Raw genomic sequence first — 21,265 nt, 5'->3', positions numbered from 1 at the left:
AAATGTAGTTCAGTATTTGGTGGAACTATTTTCTAAAACTAGAACTTCCACTTGAAGATTGGGAGTAATCATTTTCTCTCGCTCTATCTCTCGATCTCTCACTTTCTCTCCTCACTGGATTTTGATGCTGTTGTGTTGGGTGCTCTGGATCCGTGGAACACATACAGGCCACCAACACTTAAAATAGTACAACACTATTTTATTAAGTGAGAAACTGTGGAACATACTTTCACTGTGGGTTAACACAATGTTAGATTAAACTAAAGACCTTTGCCTGTCCTAACCAGTCTATGCACTCAGAACATGGTGAAGATCTGTGCTGTAAGCTCTGTCCTTCCCGCTGCATCCCGAATGAGCGGGAACTCTGATGCCCCCTATCTTTATAGTGAGTGTCCTCTAACTGGTGATTGGCTGCGGTGTTGATTGGTCTTGCTGTGCGTCCATCAGTGTGTGTGTATCTGCACCATGATATACTGGTGTATATTATGACATCCCCCTTTTATAAAAGAATGTATATGTGTGGCAATAAATAATGTATGGTGAGAATGTTCCTAACTACGTGTGGGGTGCGAAGACATATTTACAGGACTACGTACATGAGAACTAAGCTATTTACATGGGAAGGTGCCTGGTGCATAGAAGCAGTATGCAACAAGAGTAACGAGATCAACACTATATGCAAACCAGGGAAACGATCAAACAAAGCAACGAAACAATTCAGAGAGTCCATAAATTCGAAAAGTTCATAAATCTAGTCTCTGAGGTGGGCAACGAATTCTGGTTGGCCACCTCAAGGGTGGGTCGAGAGCCGCCGGTGCAGGAGCGGGCTGGACTGTGTCAGAGTCAGTGGGAGGCAGAGTGACAGGGAGCTCTGCATAGTCCGTGGCAGGGTCAGCAGGAGGGCGAGGCGAGTGTGGAACGAGACGAAGGGCGCATCGATTGCGGCGCAGAAAGAGCCATCCGGTAGACGAACCAGGAACGAGCGAGGGGCCACCTGCCGAAGGACCACAGGGTTGCAGACCAGCAACCATCTGGAAGATGGACGCGGACGGTGTCATCTGGAGCCAGAGCCGGGAGATCAGCTGCACGGGAGTGATGAGCCGCCTTGTGCTGTGCACGGGACAGCTGCACCCGGCGAAGGACCGGAACGTGGTCGAGGTCTGGGACATGGATGGACGGTACCATTGTCCTCCGGGTACGACCCATGAGTAACTGGGCTGGCGACAGGCCAGTGGACAGTGGGGTGGAGCGATAGGCCAGCAGGGCTAGGTAGAAATCGGATCTGCATAGGAGCCGTTTGACTATATGTGCTCCCTTCTCCGCTTTACCGTTGGATTGGGGGTACAGGGGACTGGACATCACATGGGCAAAATTGTACCGCCTGGCAAAGTTGGACCATTCTTGGCTGGTGAAGCAGGAGCCATTGTCCGACATAACCGTGAGCGGGATGCTGTGTCGAGCAAAGGTTTCTTTACATGCACGAATGACTGCAGACGAGGTGAGGTTGTGCAACCGTATCACCTCCGGGTAATTTGAAAAGTAGTCCACGATCAGGACATAGTCTCTACCCAGCGCGTGGAACAGGTCGATGCCCACCTTGGTCCATGGTGACATGACCAACTCATGGGGCTGTAGGGTCTCACGTGGTTGGACCGGCTGGAAGCGCTGACAAGTGGGGCAGTTGAGCACTGTGTTGGCTATGTCCTCATTAATGCCGGGCCAGTACACTGCCTCTAGGGCCCGTCAGCGGCACTTTTCCATGCCAAGGTGGCCCTCGTGTAGTTGTTCCAGGACAAGCTTTGCCCTTAGTGTTTGGTGGGGTTACTGTGTTATGGGGATAGGGTGGAGGTGTGGTCCTTGGGTAGGGTGCTCTTTCCAAGAGCCGATGCAGACTCGATGGGCCGAATGGCCTCCTTCAGCACTGTAAATTCTATGAAATTCTATAAGCTGGCGCATGCTATGTGGGATGACAATGTGATCCAGTTTTAGAAGAATCCTATCTACTACCGCCAGACCATCTCTGACATTATAGAACTGAGGGCATTGGCCCTTGAGCCACCCGTCTGTTAGGTGGCGCATGATACGCTGCAGCAAGGGGTCAGCCGCCGTTTCGCGGCAAATTTGGACGAGGCGTTCATCCGAGGCAGGTAGGTTAGAGGCCACGAATGCCACATGGGCGTCAACCTGGCAGACAAATCCCGCTGGGCCACATGGAGTGTTCACTGCCCTGGAGAGAGCATCAGCAATGATGAGGTCTTTGCCTGGGGTGTATACCAGCCGGAAGTCGTATCGCCGGAGCTTGAGAAGAATACGCTGGAGGCGAGGCGTCATATCGTTCAAGTCTTTCTGTATTATATTGACCAGCGGGCGATGGTCGGTCTCGACGGTGAATTGAGGAAGTCCGTAGACGTAATCGTGAAACTTAACTACACCGGTCAGAAGGCCCAGGCACTCCTTTTCTATCTACACGTAGCGCTGCTCCGTGAGGGTCATCGCACGTGACGCATATGCAACGGGGGCCCATGATGAGGCCTCATCACGTTGCAGGAGCACTGCCCCAATGCCGGATTGATTGGCATCGGTCGAAATTTTGGTCTCCTTTGCTGGATCAAAGAAAGCTAAGACCGGGGCCGTGGTCAGTTTTGTTTTGAGTTCTCTCCATTCACGCTCGTGGACAGGGAGCCATTGGAAGTCTGTCGTCTTCCTGACCAGGTTACTGAGAGCCGTGGTATGAGAGGCAAGGTTAGGGATGAATTTCCCTAAAAAATTGACCATGCCCAGAAATCTGAGGACCGCCTTCTTGTCCTCTGGTGTTTTCATCGCTGTGATGGCAGTTACCTTGTCCGCATCCGGCTGCACACCCAATTGGGAGATGTGGTCCCCGAGGAACCCGAGTTCCCTCTGACCAAAAGAACATTTGGCCCTGTTGAAGCGGAGGCCATGCTCATGTATACGTCTGAATACGCGCTGGAGGTGACTAACATGCTCCTGCGGGGTGGTGGACCAAATGATTATGTCGTCGACATAGACGCGAACACCCTCAATGCCTTCCATCATTTATTCCATAATCCTATGGAACACCTCTGATGCAGATATGATCCCAAACAGCATCCTGTTGTAACAATATCTGCCAAAGGGGGTGTTAAATGTGCAAAGTTTCCTGTCAGAATCCTTTTCAGGCGTCGAGTTTGGTAAAGAGCTTGGCGCGAGCCATCTCACATGTGAGCTCTTCGCGCTTGGGAATTGGATAATGCTCCCTCATGATATTGCGATTTAGATCCTTGGGATCAATACAAATTCTCAATTCACGGAAGGCTTTTTTACACATACCATGGAACTGACCCAGTTGGTCGGTTCCGTGACTTTGGAAATCACTCCTTGGTTCTGGAGGTCCTGCAGCTGCTGCTTGAGGCGGTCCTTAAGGGGTGCTCGGACCCTGCGAGGTGCGTGCACCACAGGCATGGCATTCTTTTTTAATACGATCTTGTAGGTGTACGGGAGCGTGCCCATGCCCTCGAAGACATCGTGGTACTAGTTGATAATAGCGTTGAGCTGCGCCCTGAAGTCGGTGTCCTGAAAGGCAGACGCGTCAGCAGGAGAGAGAGAGTGAACTCTCTGAACTAGGTTCAACAGCTTGCATGCCTGCGCGCCAAGCAGGGAGGCTTTCGAGGAGCCCACGATTTTGAAGGGAAGGATGGCTTTGCGTGACCTGTGCGTCACTTCAAGTTGGCACGAGCCGCTGGCAGCAATGGCATTGCCATTATAATCTAATAGCTGGCAGGCTGATGGCAGGATGGCTGGTTTGACACGAAGGCTTTGGAGGTCAGACGAGATGAGATTGGCGGAGGCACCAGTGTCCAGGCGGAATCGTATTTGGGACCGTTTGACCGTAAGGGTGGCACACCGCTCATCGTCTGGATCGATGCTGTATACCGATAGAGGCTGGATTCTTTGCTTCAGGGACACCCTGTTTTTTGTGACAATACCGACTCGAAAAGGCGCCTTCGGGTCCTCGGTGTCAATATCGGGTAGCAGGTCCGAATTGGTCTCAGTGACCGTGGGTTGAATGGCCTGGACATTCCTGCGAGGCTGGCTGGAGCGAGAAGAGTTGGCAGGCTGAGCTGCTCTGCATAAAGCAGCATCGTGGCCAAGTTTGCCATATCTCAGGATCTCAGGCATTGTCGGGATTTGGCAGGGCATTGCTGCTTTAAGTGGGCGGAGCCACAGTTGCCGCACGTTGTAGCGTCAGTACGTTCGCTGCGCCACTGCGCATGCGCGGTGCGGTAGTACGTGGTGCGCGCCTGCGCAGTATGTTTGTCGACGCTGCCGTCCCCTCGTTCAGTGCGCACAAGCGCGGAAAATGGGCTGAGGCCCTGGAGTTGCTCGATTGCTTGGACCCGTTCTGCCTCCTGGGGACCTTGCTACGACGTTTCAGCAGGAATACCGACTAGTGGCGTGTTCGTGTAGCACGCAGGTCTCGATGGCAATCGCTAGGGTGATTTGCTTTACCTTAAGGAGCTGCTGGCGTAGGGGGTCCGACTGAACACCGAAAACGATCTGGTCGCGTATCATGGAGTCGGAGGTGGGCCCGTAATTACAGGACTGCGCAAGGATGCGGAGGTGGGTGAGAAAGGACTGGAAGGGTTCATCCTTACCCTGCAAACGCTGTTGGAAAACATAGCGCTCGAAACTTTCATTCACCTCGATGCTGCAGTGACTGTCAAACTTGAGGAGGACTGTCTTGAATTTTGATTTATCTTCACCATCAGCAAAGGTGAGAGAATTGAAAATGTGGATGGCATGTTCGCCGGCCGTGGATAGGAAGAGAGCGATCATCCTGGTGTCCGAGGCATCTTCCCGGTCTGTGGCTTCAAGGTAGAGCTGGAAGCGTTGTTTGAATATCTTCCAGTTGGCCCCTCGGTTACCGGTGATGCGGAGCGGCGGCGGCGGGCGGACGCTGTCCATTTTGCAGGATGACTGTATGCTGGTGGAAGGCAGGTCACTTGCAGGTAGGTCTAAGAAGTTCTAACATCCCTCAACTCCTGGTATCATGTTGTGTTGGGTGCTCTGGATCCATGGAACACATACAGGCCACCAACACTTAAAATAGTACAACACTATTTTATTAAGTTAGAAACTGTTGAACATACTTTCACTGTGGGTTAACACGATGTTAGATTAAACTAAAGACCTATGCCTGTCCTAACCAGTCTATGCACCCAGCACATGGTGAGGATCTGTGCTGTAAGCTGGAAGCTCTGTCCTTCTGAGAGGCTGCATCCCGAATGAGCGGGAACTCTGATGCCCCCTGTCTTTATAGTGAGTATGCGCTCACTGGTGATTGGCTGCGGTGTTCTGTGTGTTGATTGGCCTTGCTGTGTGTCCATCAGTGTGTGTGTGTCTGTACCATGATATACTGGTGTATATTATGACAGATGCCCCGCTCATTTTCAATGTCGCTTGCTTGCACTCTCATTCTTGCTTTCCCTCTTGCTTGCTTCTGCTTTCTTCTTTCTCGAACATGTGAGCATGGAGCAGAAATAGGCCATTTCACCCATCGAGCCTTGGGCAGAAATAGGCCATTTCGCCCATCGAGCCTTGGGCAGAAATAGGCCATTTCGCCCATCGAGCCTTGGGCAGAAATAGGCCATTTCGCCCATCGAGCCTTGGGCAGAAATAGGCCATTTCGCCCATCGAGCCTGTGCCTCCATTCAATAAGATCATGGTTGATTTTTATAGTAACCTCAACTCTGCACTCTGCCAACTCCCAGTAACCTATCACCCTCCGTGCTTACCAGGAATCTATCCACCTCTGCCTTAAACAAATACTCTGCTTCCACCACCTTTTCAGGAAGAGAGTTCCAAAGACTCACAACCCCCATCTCCATATTAAATGGGCAACAATTTAGTTTTAAATAGTGACCCCCGTAATTCTAGATACTCCAACAAGAGGAAACATCTTCTCCACATCCACCATATCAATTCCCTCAGGATATTATATATTCCAATCAAGGCACCTCTTTCTCTTCTGAATCACAGCAGATACAAGCCCAGTCTGTCCAACCTTTCCTCATAAGACAACCCACCCACTCCAGATATTAGTTTGGTAAACCTCTCTGAACTGCTGCCAATGCATTTACATCCTTCCTTAAATAAGGTGACCAATACTGTCAACTGTACTCAAATATGGTCTCACCAGTGCCCTATCGAACTGAAGCATAACCTCCCTACTTTTCTATTCAATTTCCCCCTCAATAAATGATAACATTCCATTAGCTGTCTTTTTTTCATTCATACACCAAGACACCAGATGCCTCTCCACCTCAGAGCTCTGCAATCTTTTAGATAATGTGCGTTGTTTCTATTCTTTCTGCCAAAACAGTCAATTTTGCATTTTCCCCACATTATACTCCATTTTCCAGATTGTTGTCCACTCACTTAAACTATCTATTATCTTTTTGTGGCCTCCTTATGTCCTCTTCACAACTTATTTTCCTACCTATCTGTGTGTCAAGGGATGGCAACCGTCCCTTTAATCCCTTCATCCAAGTCATTTATCTTCTCACTTTCTGTATGTTTCGTGGTAGTAACTAGAACCTGTAAATCACCAGTAATGGCCTTTTCTAACTCTCACAAGAATCAGTGGCGTCAGAATCCTTTCTCTCCTTTCCTCTCCACACCACTCTCCTATTTCGCCCTTTCCTTCTCTCACTCATTTTCCCTCCTCTATTTCTCCATTTCCTGCTATGTCTCTCTATGTTCTGCCCTTTCAAGAGGGGAGAAGAGGTGTGAGATACAGAGGATGGAGAAAGTGGGGTTATGAAGGAGAGGAGTGAGGAAAATGGGGGCTGCAATGTGATTTCCTGCCCGCCCCAGGCCTGTGGGAAGAAAAGGCGTTTGGGAGTCTCAGCATGGATTAGTTGGCCAGGATTTGCTCTTCATGGTGAGTGGGAACGGTAAGGTTCCCTTTCATTGTGGGTGAGTTGGGAGCTGATTTCAGTCCGCTGTTCATCCTGAAAGAAAATACTTGTAGATAAAATGGGTGGGAAGGAAAAGGATTTGCCTTTTATACAGCACCTACCACAGCTTTCAAACATCTCGAGGAGCTTGACTCTGTTTACCCCGGCTCAGGGGTAACACACTCACTTTTCCGTTAGAAAGGTTGTGATATCAGGCACACTCAACCAGAGTGTGGCTCACTGTTTTAGATGCCATTTTCAGATGAGGCGTTAAACTAAGACCCTGTCTGCCCTCTCAAGTGGATGTAAAAGATCCCACGGCAGTATTCAAAATTTCCCCAATGACCTGACCAATATTTATTTCTGCCAACATCACAAAAACAGATTGTCTGGTCATGATTACATTGCTGCTTGTGGGAGCTTGCTGTGTACAAATTGGCTGCTGTGCCCCTACCGTATTTACAACAGTGACTACATTTCAGAGCTGAGGTGAGAGTGACTGCCCTTGGTGTCAAGGCAGTATTTGACAGATTGTGGCATCAAAGAGACCTGGCAAAAACTCTACAGTGGTTGGAGCCAAATCTAACACTAAGGAATGTATTTGTGCTTTTTGGAGATCAATCGTTTCAGTCTCAGACATCCCTGCAGGAGTTCCTCAAGGTAGAGTCTTAACCCAGCCACCTTCAGCTGCTTCATAAATGACCTTCCTTCATCATAAGGTCAGAAGTTGGGATGTTCACTAATGATTGCACAATGTTCAGCACCATTTGCGACTCCAATGAGTCCATATGCAGTAAGACCTGGGCTTGGGCTGACAAGTGGCAAGTAATATTCATGCCACACAAGTGCCAGGCAATGACCATCTCCAACAAAAGAGGATCTAACCATTGTTCCTTGACATTCAATGGCATTACCATCGCTGAATCCCCCATAATCAACATCCTGCCGATTGCCATTGACCAGAAACTGAACTGGACTGGCCACATTAATACTGTGGCTATCAGGGCAGGTCAAAGGCTAGGAATCCTACAGCGGGTAACTCACCTCCTGACCCCCCCAAAGCTTGTCCATATCTACAAGGCAGAAGTCAGGAGTGTGCTGGAATACTCCCCACTTGCCTGGATGAGTGCAGCTCCAAGGACACTCAAGAGGCTCACCATCCAGGACAAAGCAACCCGCTTGATTGGCATCCCATCTACCATCTCAAACATTTACTCCCTCCACCATCCATGCACTGTGACAACTATGTACAAGATTCACTGCAGGACCTCACCAAGTCTCCTTCAGCAACACCTTCCAAACCTGTAACCTCTACCATGGGAACCCCACAACCTGGAGGTCCCCCTCCAAGCCACTCACCACCCTGACTTGGAAATATATCGCTGTTCCTTCACTGTCGCTGGGGCAACATCCTGGAACTCCCTCCCTAGCAGCACAGTGGGTGTACCTCCGCCTCGGGCACTGCAGCGACTATGGAGGTGACTCACCACCACCTTCTCAAGGACAATTAGGGATGTGCAACAAATGCTGGCCTAGGCCACATTCCATTAATTAATTTAAAAAGTAGTTTTATTTTGCATTGGAATGTCTAGAGGTTGTGAAAGGTGCTACAGCAATGTGCAGAAGCAGAATTAAAACTTTTTCTTTCCTTTTCTCTCGGACAGAAATTATCCGTGTTGGTGATAACAAGAAGGTCCATCAAATCGAGCTCATCTCAGGGGAGCAGCTGATTGCGGTCATTTCGGGACGAAACCGGCACGTCCGCCTCTTCCCCACTTCTGCCCTTGACGGCCGGGAAGGCGATTTTTTCAAACTGGTGGAGACAAAGGGCTGTCAGACGCTGGTATCGGGATCAATGCGCCATGGCGCAGCCACATGTCTGTGTGTAGCCATGAAACGGCAGGTGCAATGCTATGAACTCAACCAGAGCAAAACGCGTCACAAAAAGTTCAAAGAGATCCAAGTCCCGGGCAACGTGCAGTGGATGGCCATTTTCAACGAGCGCTTGCTTGTCGGCTATCAGTCCGGTTTTGCCAAATACCCGCTGCAGGGAGACGGGGGCCCCATCAGCCTACTCCACCCTGATGACCACACACTCTCCTTTATCACCCAGCAGCCCAATGATGCAATCTGTGCAGTGGAAATCTCGGGCAAGGAGTATTTATTGTGTTTCAGTACTGTGGGCATTTATGTGGACTGCCAGGGTCGAAGGTCAAGGCAGCAGGAACTGATGTGGCCGGCTATTCCCACAACATGCTGTAAGTTGTTTGATTCTTCTAATTGTAAATATTGGGACTGCCAGCTAACCAATTAGGGTAAATCTAATTCTCAGTCAGTACTTGGCTACACAGCCCAAAAATGCCCTGGCCCCCTTTGTGTTGAATTAGCCAATTCTAGCACATAGGGATGTGAGGGGAGGGTTTCGAATTCCTGGGGCATTGGGACTGGTTCTGGGGGAGGTGGGACCTGTACAAACTGGACCGATTACATCTGGGCAAGACTGGGACTGATGTCCTAGGGGGGAGTACTTGCTAGGACGGTTGGGGAGTGTAAACTAATATGGCAGGGGGTGGGAATCTATGTAAGGATTCAGAGCAGGGGGTATCATGAGCAAGAGAAAAAGACAGAAAGGAGAATTTAAAAATTGATAGACCGAGAAATCAAAGGCCTGTACCAGATAATAACACTGTTAAAAATAGTAGGGAAGGGACAAGGAACGTTACAAAGACTAACCTTAAGGTTTTGTACCTGAACGTGTGGAGCATTCAAAATAAAATGGATGAATTAATTGAGCAGATAGATGTAAAGGGATGTGATATAGTCGGGATTACGGAGACACAGCTCCAAGGTGACCAAGGATGGAAACTAAACATTGAGGGCTATTCAGTTTTTATGAAGGACAGACAGAAAGTAAAAGGTGGCGGAGTTGCATTGTTTTTTAAAAATTTATATTTAGAGGACCCAATTATTTTTTTCGAATTAAGGGGCAGTTTAGCATGGCCAATTCACCTACCCTGCACATCTTTGGGTTGTGGGGACTAGACCCACGCAGACACAGGGAGAATGTGCAAACTCCATGCAGACAGTAACCTGGGGCCGGGATCGAACCCGGGTCCTCAGCGCCGTAGGCAGCACTGGAGTTGCATTGTTGATTGAAGAAGATATTGATATAATATTGAGGAAAGATATTACTACAGATGATGTGGAATCTTTCTGGAGTTAAGAAACATCAAGGGGCAAAAAACATTTGTTGGGTGTATTCAGACCACCAAACTGCAGTGGTAATGTTGGGAATAGCATTAGACAGGAAATCAGAGATAAATGTGATAAAGGAACCTCTGTGATTATGGGTGACTTGAACCTGCATATAGATTAGGTGACCCAAATTAATGAGAGGGAGAGAGGTCAGTGTATTCCTGTGGGCAGTGAGAGAGAGAGATCAGTGTAGTCCTGTGGGCAGTGAGAGGGAGAGATCAGTGTATTCCTGTGGGCAGTGAGGGAGAGATCCGTGTATTCCTGTGGGCAGTGAGAGAGAGAGATCAGTGTATTCCTGTGGGCAGTGAGAGGGAGAGAGGTCAGTGTATTCCTGTGGGCAGTGAGAGAGAGATCAGTGTAGTCCTGTGGGCAGTGAGAGGGAGAGATCAGTGTATTTGTGTGGGCAGTGAGAGAGATCAGTGTATTCCTGTGGGTAGTGGGAGAGAGAGATCAGTGTATTTGTGTGGGCAGTGAGAGAGAGATCAGTGTATTCCTGTGGGTAGTGGGAGAGAGAGATCAGTGTATTCCTGTGGGCAGTCAGTGAGATCAGTGTATTCCTGTGGGCAGTGAGAGGGAGAGATCAGTGTATTTCTGTGGGCAGTGAGACAGAGATCAGTGTATTCCTGTGGGTAGTGCGAGAGAGATCAGTGTATTCCTGTGGGCAGTGAGAGGTAGAGACATCAGTGTATTCCTGTGCGCAGTGAGAGAGAGATCAGTGTATTCCTGTGGGTAGTGCGAGAGAGATCAGTGTATTCCTGTGGGCAGTCAGTGAGATCAGTGTATTCCTGTGGGCTGTGAGAGAGAGAGAGATCAGTGTATTCCTGTGGGAAGTGAGAGAGAGAGATCAGTGTATTCCTGTGGTCAGTGAGAGAAAGCAGTGTATTCCTGTGGGCAGTGAGAGAGAGAGATCAGTGTATTCCTGTGGTCAGTGAGAGAAAGCAGTGTATTCCTGTGGGATGTCAGAGAGAGAGATCAGTTTATTCCTGTGGGTAGTGGGAGAGAGATTAATGTATTCTTGTGGGCAGTGAGAGAGAGGTTAGTGTATTCCTGTGGCAGTGAGAGAGAGAGATCAGTGTATTCCTGTGGGCAGTCAGTGAGATCAGTGTATTCCTGTGGGCTGTGAGAGAGAGAGATCAGTGTATTCCTGTGGGGAGTGAGAGAGAGATCAGTGTATTCCTGGGTCAGTGAGAGAGAGCAGTGTATTCCTGTGGGCAGTGAGAGAGAGAGATCAGTGTATTCCTGTGGGCAGCCAGTGAGATCAGTGTATTCCCGTGGGCACTGAGAGAGATCAGTGTATTCCTGTGGGCACTGAGAGAGAGATCAGTATATTCCTGTGGGCACTGAAAGAGAGAACAGTGTATCCCTGTGGGCAGCGAGAGAGAGATTAATGTATTCTTGTGGGCAGTGAGAGAGAGATTAGTGTATTCCTGTGGGCAGTGAGAGGCAGAGATCAGTGTATTCCTGTGGGCAGAGAGAGAGAGAGATCAGTGTATTCCTGTGGGCAGTGAGAGAGAGAGATCAATGTATGCCTGTGGGCAGTGAGAGAGAGATCAGTGTATTCCTGTGGGCAGAGAGAGAGAGAGATCAGTGTATTCCTGTGGGCAGTGAGAGAGAGATCTGTGTATTCCTGTGGGCTGTGACAGAGAGATCACTGTATTCCTGTGGACAGTGAGAGAGAGATCAGTATATTCCTGTGGGTGGTGGGAGATAGATCAGTGTATTCCTGTGGGCAGTGAGAGAGAGAGATCAGTTTATTCCTGTGGGCAGTGAGCGAGAGAGATCAGTGTATTCCTGTGGGCTGTGAGACTGAGAGATCAGTGTATTCCCGTGGGCAGTGAGCGAGCGAGATCAGTATATTCCTGTGGGCTGTGAGAGTGAGAGATCAGTGTATCCCCGTGGGCAGTGAGAGAGAGATCAGTGTATTCCTGTGGGCAGTGAGAGGGAGATCAGTGTATTCCTGTGGGGAGTGGGAGAGAGATCAGTGTATTCCTGTGGGCAGTGAGGGGGAGAGATCAGTGTATTCCTTTGGGCAGTGAGAAAGAGAGATCAGTGTATTCCTGTGGGCTGTGAGAGAGAGAGAGATCAGTGTATTCCTGTGGTCTGTGAGAGAGGGATCAGTGCATTCCTGTGGGCAGTGAGAGAGAGAGATCAGTGTATTCCCGTGGTCAGTGAGAGAGAGATCAGTGTATTCCTGTGGGCAGTGAGAGGGAGATCAGTGTATTCCTGTGGGTAGTGAGTGAGAGATCAGTGTATTCCTGTGGGCAGTGGGGGAGAGATCAGTGTATTCCCGTGGTCAGTGAGAGAGAGATCAGTGTATTCCTGTGGGCAGTGAGAGAGAGATCAGTGTATTCCTGTGGGCAGTGAGAGAGAGATCAGTGTATTCCTGTGGGCAGTGAGAGGGAGATCAGTGTATTCCTGTGGGCTGTGAGAGAGAGAGATCAGTGTATTCCTGTGGGCAGTGGGGGAGAGATCAGTGTATTCCTGTGGGCAGTGAGAGGGAGATCAGTGTATTCCTCTGGGGAGTGAGAGAGAGATCAGTGTATTCCTGTGGGGAGTGAGAGAGAGAGATCAGTGTATTCCTGGGTCAGTGAGAGAGAGCAGTGTATTCCTGTGGGCAGTGAGAGAGAGAGATCAGTGTATTCCTGTGGGCAGCCAGTGAGATCAGTGTATTCCCGTGGGCACTGAGAGAGAGATCAGTGTATTCCTGTGGGCACTGAGAGAGAGATCAGTATATTCCTGTGGTCACTGAAAGAGAGAACAGTGTATCCCTGTGGGCAGCGAGAGAGAGATTAATGTATTCTTGTGGGCAGTGAGAGAGAGATTAGTGTATTCCTGTGGGCAGTGAGAGGGAGATCAGTGTATTCCTGTGGGCTGTGAGAGAGAGAGTCAGTGTATTCCTGTGGGCTGTGAGAGAGAGATCAGTGTATTCCTGTGGGGAGTGAGAGAGAGAGATCAGTGTATTCCTGGGTCAGTGAGAGAGAGCAGTGTATTCCTGTGGGCAGTGAGAGAGAGAGATCAGTGTATTCCTGTGGGCAGCCAGTGAGATCAGTGTATTCCCGTGGGCACTGAGAGAGAGATCAGTATATTCCTGTGGGCACTGAGAGAGAGATCAGTATATTCCTGTGGGCACTGAAAGAGAGAACAGTGTATCCCTGTGGGCAGCGAGAGAGAGATTAATGTATTCTTGTGGGCAGTGAGAGAGAGATCAGTGTATTCCTGTGGGCAGTGAGAGGCAGAGATCAGTGTATTCCTGTGGGCAGAGAGAGAGAGATCAGTGTATTCCTGTGGGCAGTGAGAGAGAGAGATCAATGTATGCCTGTGGGCAGTGAGAGAGAGATCAGTGTATTCCTGTGGGCAGAGAGAGAGAGAGATCAGTGTATTCCTGTGGGCAGTGAGAGAGAGATCTGTGTATTCCTGTGGGCTGTGACAGAGAGATCACTGTATTCCTGTGGACAGTGAGAGAGAGATCAGTATATTCCTGTGGGTGGTGGGAGATAGATCAGTGTATTCCTGTGGGCAGTGAGAGAGAGAGATCAGTTTATTCCTGTGGGCAGTGAGCGAGAGAGATCAGTGTATTCCTGTGGGCTGTGAGACTGAGAGATCAGTGTATTCCCGTGGGCAGTGAGCGAGCGAGATCAGTATATTCCTGTGGGCTGTGAGAGTGAGAGATCAGTGTATCCCCGTGGGCAGTGAGACAGAGATCAGTGTATTCCTGTGGGCAGTGAGAGGGAGATCAGTGTATTCCTGTGGGGAGTGGGAGAGAGATCAGTGTATTCCTGTGGGCAGTGGGGGAGAGATCAGTGTATTCCCGTGGTCAGTGAGAGAGAGATCAGTGTATTCCTGTGGGCTGTGAGAGTGAGTGATCAGTGTATTCCCGTGGTCAGTGAGAGAGAGATCAGTGTATTCCTGTGGGCAGTGAGAGGGAGATCAGTGTATTCCTGTGGGCTGTGAGAGAGAGAGATCAGTGTATTCCTGTGGGCAGTGGGGGAGAGATCAGTGTATTCCTGTGGGCAGTGAGAGGGAGATCAGTGTATTCCTCTGGGGAGTGAGAGAGAGATCAGTGTATTCCTGTGGGGAGTGAGAGAGAGAGATCAGTGTATTCCTGGGTCAGTGAGAGAGAGCAGTGTATTCCTGTGGGCAGTGAGAGAGAGAGATCAGTGTATTCCTGTGGGCAGCCAGTGAGATCAGTGTATTCCCGTGGGCACTGAGAGAGAGATCAGTGTATTCCTGTGGGCACTGAGAGAGATCAGTGTATTCCTGTGGGCACTGAGAGAGAGATCAGTATATTCCTGTGGGCACTGAGAGAGAGATCAGTGTATTCCTGTGGGCACTGAGAGAGAGATCAGTATATTCCTGTGGGCACTGAAAGAGAGAACAGTGTATCCCTGTGGGCAGCGAGAGAGAGATTAATGTATTCTTGTGGGCAGTGAGAGAGAGATTAGTGTATTCCTGTGGGCAGTGAGAGGGAGATCAGTGTATTCCTGTGGGCTGTGAGTGAGAGAGATCAGTGTATTCCTCTGGGCAGTGGGGGAGAGATCAGTGTATTCCTGTGGGCAGTGAGAGGGAGATCAGTGCATTCCTCTGGGGAGTGAGAGAGAGATCAGTGTATTCCTGTGGGCAGTGGGGGAGAGATCAGTGTATTCCCGTGGTCAGTGAGAGAGAGATCAGTGTATTCCTGTGGGCAGTGAGAGAGAGAGAGATCAGTTTATTCCTGTGGGCAGTGAGCGAGAGAGATCAGTGTATTCCTTTGGGCAGTGAGAAAGAGAGATCAGTGTATTCCTGTGGGCAGTGGGAGAGTGATCAGTGTATTCCTGTGGGGAGTGAGATAGAGATCAGTGTATTCCTGTGGGCTGTGAGAGTGAGAGGTCAGTGTATTCCCGTGGTCAGTGAGAGAGAGATTAGCGTATTACTGTGGGCAATGAGAGGGAGATCAGTGTATTCCTGTGGGCAGTGAGAGAGAGATCAGTGTATTCCTGTGGGCTGTGAGAGAGAGAGATCAGTGTATTCCTGTGGGCAGTGGGGGAGAGATCAGTGTATTCCTGTGGGGAGTGAGAGAGGGATCAGTGTATTCCTGTGGGCTGTGAGAGAGAGGGAGATCAGTGTATTCCTGTGGTCTGTGAGAGAGGGATCAGTGTATTCCTGTGGGCAGTGAGAGAGAGAGATCAGTGTATTCCCGTGGTCAGTGAGAGAGAGATCAGTGTATTCCTGTGGGCAGTGAGAGGGAGATCAGTGTATTCCTGTGGGTAGTGAGTGAGAGATCAGTGTATTCCTGTGGGCAGTGGGGGAGAGATCAGTGTATTCCTGTGGGCAGTGAGAGAGAGATCAGTGTATTCCTGTGGGCTGTGAGAGAGAGAGATCAGTGTATTCCTGTGGGCAGTGGGGGAGAGATCAGTGTATTCCTGTGGGGAGTGAGAGAGGGATCAGTGTATTCCTGTGGGCTGTGAGAGAGAGAGAGATCAGTGTATTCCTGTGGTCTGTGAGAGAGGGATCAGTGTATTCCTGTGGGCAGTGAGAGATCAGTGTATTACCGTGGTCAGTGAGAGAGAGATCAGTGTATTCCTGTGGGCAGTGAGAGGGAGATCAGTGTATTCCTGTGGGGAGTGAGTGAGAGAGAGATAAGTTTATTCCTGTGGGCAGTGAGCGAGAGAGATCAGTGTATTCCTTTGGGCAGTGAGAAAGAGAGATCAGTGTATTCCTGTGGGGAGTGGGAGAGTGATCAGTGTATTCCTGTGGGGAGTGAGATAGAGATCAGTGTATTCCTGTGGGCTGTGAGAGAGAGAGATCAGTGTATTCCTGTGGGCAGTGGGGGTGAGATCAGTGTAACCCTGTGGGGAGTGAGAGAGAGATCAGAGTATTCCTGTGGGCAGTGAGAGGGAGATCAGTGTATTCCTGTGGGCAGTGAGGGAGAGATCCGTGTATTCCTGTGGGCTGTGAGAGAGACAGATCAGTGTATTGCCGTGGTCAGTGAGAGAGAGATAAGTGTATTCCTGTGGTCGGTGAGATAGAGAGATCAGTTTATTCCTGTGGGCAGAGAGCGAGAGAGATCAGTGTATTCCTTTGGGCAGTGAGAAATAGAGATCAGTGTATTCCTGTGAGCAGGAGGAGAGTGATCGGTGTATTCCCGTGGTCAGTGAGAGAGTGATTAGTGTATTACTGTGGGCAATGAGAAGGAGATCAGTGTATTCCTGTGGGCAGTGAGAGGGAGATCAGTGTATTCCTGTGGGGAGTGAGTGAGAGATCAGTGTATTCCTGTGGGCAGTGGGGGAGAGATCAGTGTATTCCCGTGGGGAGTGAGAGAGAGATCAGTGTATTCCTGTGGGCTGTGAGAGAGAGAGATCAGTGCATTCCTGTGGGCAGTGAGAGGGAGATCAGTGTATTCCTGTGGGCAGTGTGGGAGAGATCAGTGTATTCCTGTGAGGAGTGAGAGAGAGATCAGTGTATTCCTGTGGCTGTGAGAGAGAGAGATCAGTGTATTCCTGTGGGCAGTGAGAGGGAGAGAACAGTGTATTCCTGTGGGCAGTGAGAGAGATGTCAGTGTATTCCTGTGGGCAGTGAGAGATAGATCAGTGTATTCCTGTGGGCAGTGAGAGGGAGATCAGTGTATTCCTGTGGGTAGTGAGTGAGAGATCAGTGTATTCCTGTGGGCAGTGGGGGAGAGATCAGTGTATTCCCGTGGTCAGTGAGAGAGAGATCAGTGTATTCCTGTGGGCTGTGAGAGTGAGAGATCAGTGTATTCCTGTGGGCAGTGAGAGGGAGAGAACAGTGTATTCCTGTGGGCAGTGAGAGAGATGTCAGTGTATTCCCGTGGTCATTGAGAGAGAGATCAGTGTATTCCTGTGGGCAGTGAGAGGGAGATCAGTGTATTCCTGTGGGCTGTGAGAGAGAGAGATCAGTGTATTCCTGTGGGCAGTGGGGGAGAGATCAGTGTATTCCTGTGGGCAGTGAGAGGGAGATCAGTGTATTCCTCTGGGGAGTGAGAGAGAGATCAGTGTATTCCTGTGGCTGTGAGAGAGAGAGATCAGTGTATTCCTGTGGGCAGTGGGGGAGAGATCAGTGTATTCCTGTGGGGAGTGAGAGAGAGATCAGTGTATTCCTGTGGGCAGTGAGAGGGAGATCAGTGTATTCCTGTGGGCAGTGAGAGAGAGAGATCAGTTTATTCCTGTGGGCAGTGAGCGAGAGAGATCAGTGTATTCCTGTGGGCAGTAGGAGAGTGATCAGTGTATTCCTCTGGGCAGTGAGGGTGAGAGATCAGTGTATTCCTGTGGGCTGTGAGAGAGAGAGATCAGTGTATTCCTGTGGGCAGTGGGGGCGAGATCAGTGTATTCCTGTGGGCAGTGAGAGGGAGATCAGTGTATTCCTCTGGGGAGTGAGAGAGAGATCAGTGTATTCCTGTGGGCAGTGAGAGAGAGATCAGTGTATTCCTGTGGGCTGTGAGAGAGAGAGATCAGTGTATTCCTGTGGGCAGTGGGGGAGAGATCAGTGTATTCCTGTGGGGAGTGAGAGAGGGATCAGTGTATTCCTGTGGGCTGTGAGAGAGAGAGAGATCAGTGTATTCCTGTGGTCTGTGAGAGAGGGATCAGTGTATTCCTGTGGGCAGTGAGAGAGAGAGATCAGTGTATTCCCGTGGTCAGTGAGAGAGAGATCAGTGTATTCCTGTGGGCAGTGAGAGGGAGATCAGTGTATTCCTGTGGGTAGTGAGTGAGAGATCAGTGTATTCCTGTGGGCAGTGGGGGAGAGATCAGTGTATTCCCGTGGTCAGTGAGAGAGAGATCAGTGTATTCCTGTGGGCAGTGAGCGAGTGAGATCAGTGTATTCCTGTGGGCAGTAGGAGAGTGATCATTGTATTCCTGTGGGCAGTGAGGGTGAGAGATCAGTGTATTCCTGTGGGCTGTGAGAGTGAGACGTCAGTGTATTCCCGTGGTCAGTGAGAGAGAGATTAGCGTATTACTGTGGGCAATGGGAGGGAGATCAGTGTATTCCTGTGGGCAGTGAGAGAGAGATCAGTGTATTCCTGTGGTCTGTGAGAGAGATAGATCAGTGTATTCCTGTGGGCAGTGGGGGAGAGATCAGTGTATTCCTGTGGGGAGTGAGGGGGAGAGATCAGTGCATTCCTGTGGGCTGTGAGAGAGAGAGAGATCAGTGTATTCCTGTGGTCTGTGAGAGAGGGATCAGTGTATTCCTGTGGGCAGTGAGAGAGAGAGATCAGTGTATTCCCGTGGTCAGTGAGAGAGAGATCAGTGTATTCCTGTGGGCAGTGAGAGAGATGTCAGTGTATTCCTGTGGGCAGTGAGGGGGAGAGATCAGTGTATTCCTGTGGGCTGTGAGAGTGAGAGGTCAGTGTATTCCCGTGGTCAGTGAGAGAGAGATTAGCGTATTACTGTGGGCAATGAGAGGGAGATCAGTGTATTCCTGTGGGCAGTGAGAGAGAGATCAGTGTATTCCTGTGGGTTGTGAGAGAGAGAGATCAGTGTATTCCTGTGGGCAGTGGGGGAGAGATCAGTGTATTCCTGTGGGGAGTGAGAGAGGATCAGTGTATTCCTGTGGGCTGTGAGAGAGAGATCAGTGTATTCCTGTGGGCAGTGAGAGGGAGATCAGTGTATTCCTGTGGGGAGTGAGTGAGAGATCAGTGTGTTCCTGTGGGCAGTGAGAGGGAGATCAGTGTATTCCTGTGGGGAGTGAGTGAGAGATCAGTGTATTCCTGTGGGCAGTGGGGGAGCGATCAGTGTATTCCCGTGGTCAGTGAGAGAGAGATCAGTGTATTCCTGTGGGCAGTGAGAGAGAGAGATAAGTTTATTCCTGTGGGCAGTGAGCGAGAGAGATCAGTGTATTCCTTTGGGCAGTGAGAAAGAGAGATCAGTGTATTCCTGTGGGCAGTGGGAGAGTGATCAGTGTATTCCTGTGGGGAGTGAGATAGAGATCAGAGTGTTCCTGTGGGCTGTGAGAGAGAGAGATCAGTGTATTCCTGTGGGCAGTGGGGGTGAATCAGTGTATCCCTGTGGGGAGTGAGAGAGAGATCAGTGTATTCCTGTGGGCAGTGAGAGGGAGATCAGTGTATTCCTGTGGGCAGTGAGGGAGAGATCCGTGTATTCCTGTGGGCTGTGAGAGAGACAGATCAGTGTATTCCCGTGGTCAGTGAGAGAGAGATCAGTGTATTCCTGTGGGCAGTGAGATAGAGAGATCAGTTTATTCCTGTGGGCAGAGAGCGAGAGAGATCAGTGCATTCCTTTGGGCAGTGAGAAATAGAGATCAGTGTATTCCTGTGAGCAGTAGGAGAGTGATCAGTGTATTCCCGTGGTCAGTGAGAGAGTGATTAGTGTATTACTGTGGGCAATGAGAAGGAGATCAGTGTATTCCTGTGGGCAGTGAGAGAGAGATCTGTGTATTCCTGTGGGCTGTGAGAGAGAGAGATCAGTGTATTCCTGTGGGCAGTGGGGGAGAGATCAGTGTATTCCTGTGGGGAGTGAGAGAGAGATCAGTGTATTCCTGTGGGCTGTGAGAGAGAGAGATCAGTGCATTCCTGTGGGCAGTGAGAGGGAGATCAGTGTATTCCTGTGGGCAGTGTGGGAGAGATCAGTGTATTCCTGTGAGGAGTGAGAGAGAGATCAGTGTATTCCTGTGGGCTGTGAGAGAGAGAGAGATCAGTGTATTCCTGTGGGAAGTGAGAGAGAGAGATCAGTGTATTCCTGTGGTCAGTGAGAGAAAGCAGTGTATTCCTGTGGGCAGTGAGAGAGAGAGATCAGTGTATTCCTGTGGTCAGTGAGAGAAAGCAGTGTATTCCTGTGGGATGTCAGAGAGAGAGATCAGTTTATTCCTGTGGGTAGTGGGAGAGAGATTAATGTATTCTTGTGGGCAGTGAGAGAGAGGTTAGTGTATTCCTGTGGCAGTGAGAGAGAGAGATCAGTGTATTCCTGTGGGCAGTCAGTGAGATCAGTGTATTCCTGTGGGCTGTGAGAGAGAGAGATCAGTGTATTCCTGTGGGGAGTGAGAGAGAGAGATCAGTGTATTCCTGGGTCTGTGAGAGAGAGCAGTGTATTCCTGTGGGCAGTGAGAGAGAGAGATCAGTGTATTCCTGTGGGCAGCCAGTGAGATCAGTGTATTCCCGTGGGCACAGAGAGATCAGTGTATTCCTGTGGGCACTGAGAGAGAGATCAGTATATTCCTGTGGGCACTGAAAGAGAGAACAGTGTATCCCTGTGGGCAGCGAGAGAGAGATTAATGTATTCTTGTGGGCAGTGAGAGAGAGATTAGTGTATTCCTGTGGGCAGTGAGAGGCAGAGATCAGTGTATTCCTGTGGGCAGAGAGAGAGAGAGATCAGTGTATTCCTGTGGGCAGTGAGAGAGAGAGATCAATGTATGCCTGTGGGCAGTGAGAGAGAGATCAGTGTATTCCTGTGGGCAGAGAGAGAGAGAGATCAGTGTATTCCTGTGGGCAGTGAGAGAGAGATCTGTGTATTCCTGTGGGCTGTGACAGAGAGATCACTGTATTCCTGTGGACAGTGAGAGAGAGATCAGTATATTCCTGTGGGTGGTGGGAGATAGATCAGTGTATTCCTGTGGGCAGTGAGAGAGAGAGATCAGTTTATTCCTGTGGGCAGTGAGCGAGAGAGATCAGTGTATTCCTGTGGGCTGTGAGACTGAGAGATCAGTGTATTCCCGTGGGCAGTGAGCGAGCGAGATCAGTATATTCCTGTGGGCTGTGAGAGTGAGAGATCAGTGTATCCCCGTGGGCAGTGAGAGAGAGATCAGTGTATTCCTGTGGGCAGTGAGAGGGAGATCAGTGTATTCCTGTGGGGAGTGGGAGAGAGATCAGTGTATTCCTGTGGGCAGTGAGGGGGAGAGATCAGTGTATTCCTTTGGGCAGTGAGAAAGAGAGATCAGTGTATTCCTGTGGGCTGTGAGAGAGAGAGAGATCAGTGTATTCCTGTGGTCTGTGAGAGAGGGATCAGTGCATTCCTGTGGGCAGTGAGAGAGAGAGATCAGTGTATTCCCGTGGTCAGTGAGAGAGAGATCAGTGTATTCCTGTGGGCAGTGGGAGGGAGATCAGTGTATTC

At 49.9% G+C, this 21,265-nt stretch overlaps 1 protein-coding gene across 9 annotated transcripts in view; it reads left to right on the top strand.

Annotated features, from left to right (window-relative positions):
* Window positions 1-21,265, top strand: part of LOC140411160 (serine/threonine-protein kinase MRCK alpha-like) — a 900,765-nt gene that overhangs the window by 796,561 nt on the left and 82,939 nt on the right. For all 9 annotated transcript variants that reach the window (XM_072500231.1, XM_072500235.1, XM_072500230.1 and 6 more), the window contains one exon: window positions 8,624-9,217. In XM_072500231.1, the coding sequence (XP_072356332.1) occupies window positions 8,624-9,217 (594 nt within the window). The remainder of the gene's footprint in view (window positions 1-8,623; window positions 9,218-21,265) is intronic.

Source organism: Scyliorhinus torazame, chromosome 4 (assembly GCF_047496885.1).
Source record: "Scyliorhinus torazame isolate Kashiwa2021f chromosome 4, sScyTor2.1, whole genome shotgun sequence".
Taxonomy (NCBI): Eukaryota; Metazoa; Chordata; class Chondrichthyes; order Carcharhiniformes; family Scyliorhinidae; genus Scyliorhinus; species Scyliorhinus torazame.
Note: the sequence above shows the minus strand (reverse complement) of the source record. Positions and strands in the feature narration are given on the sequence as shown.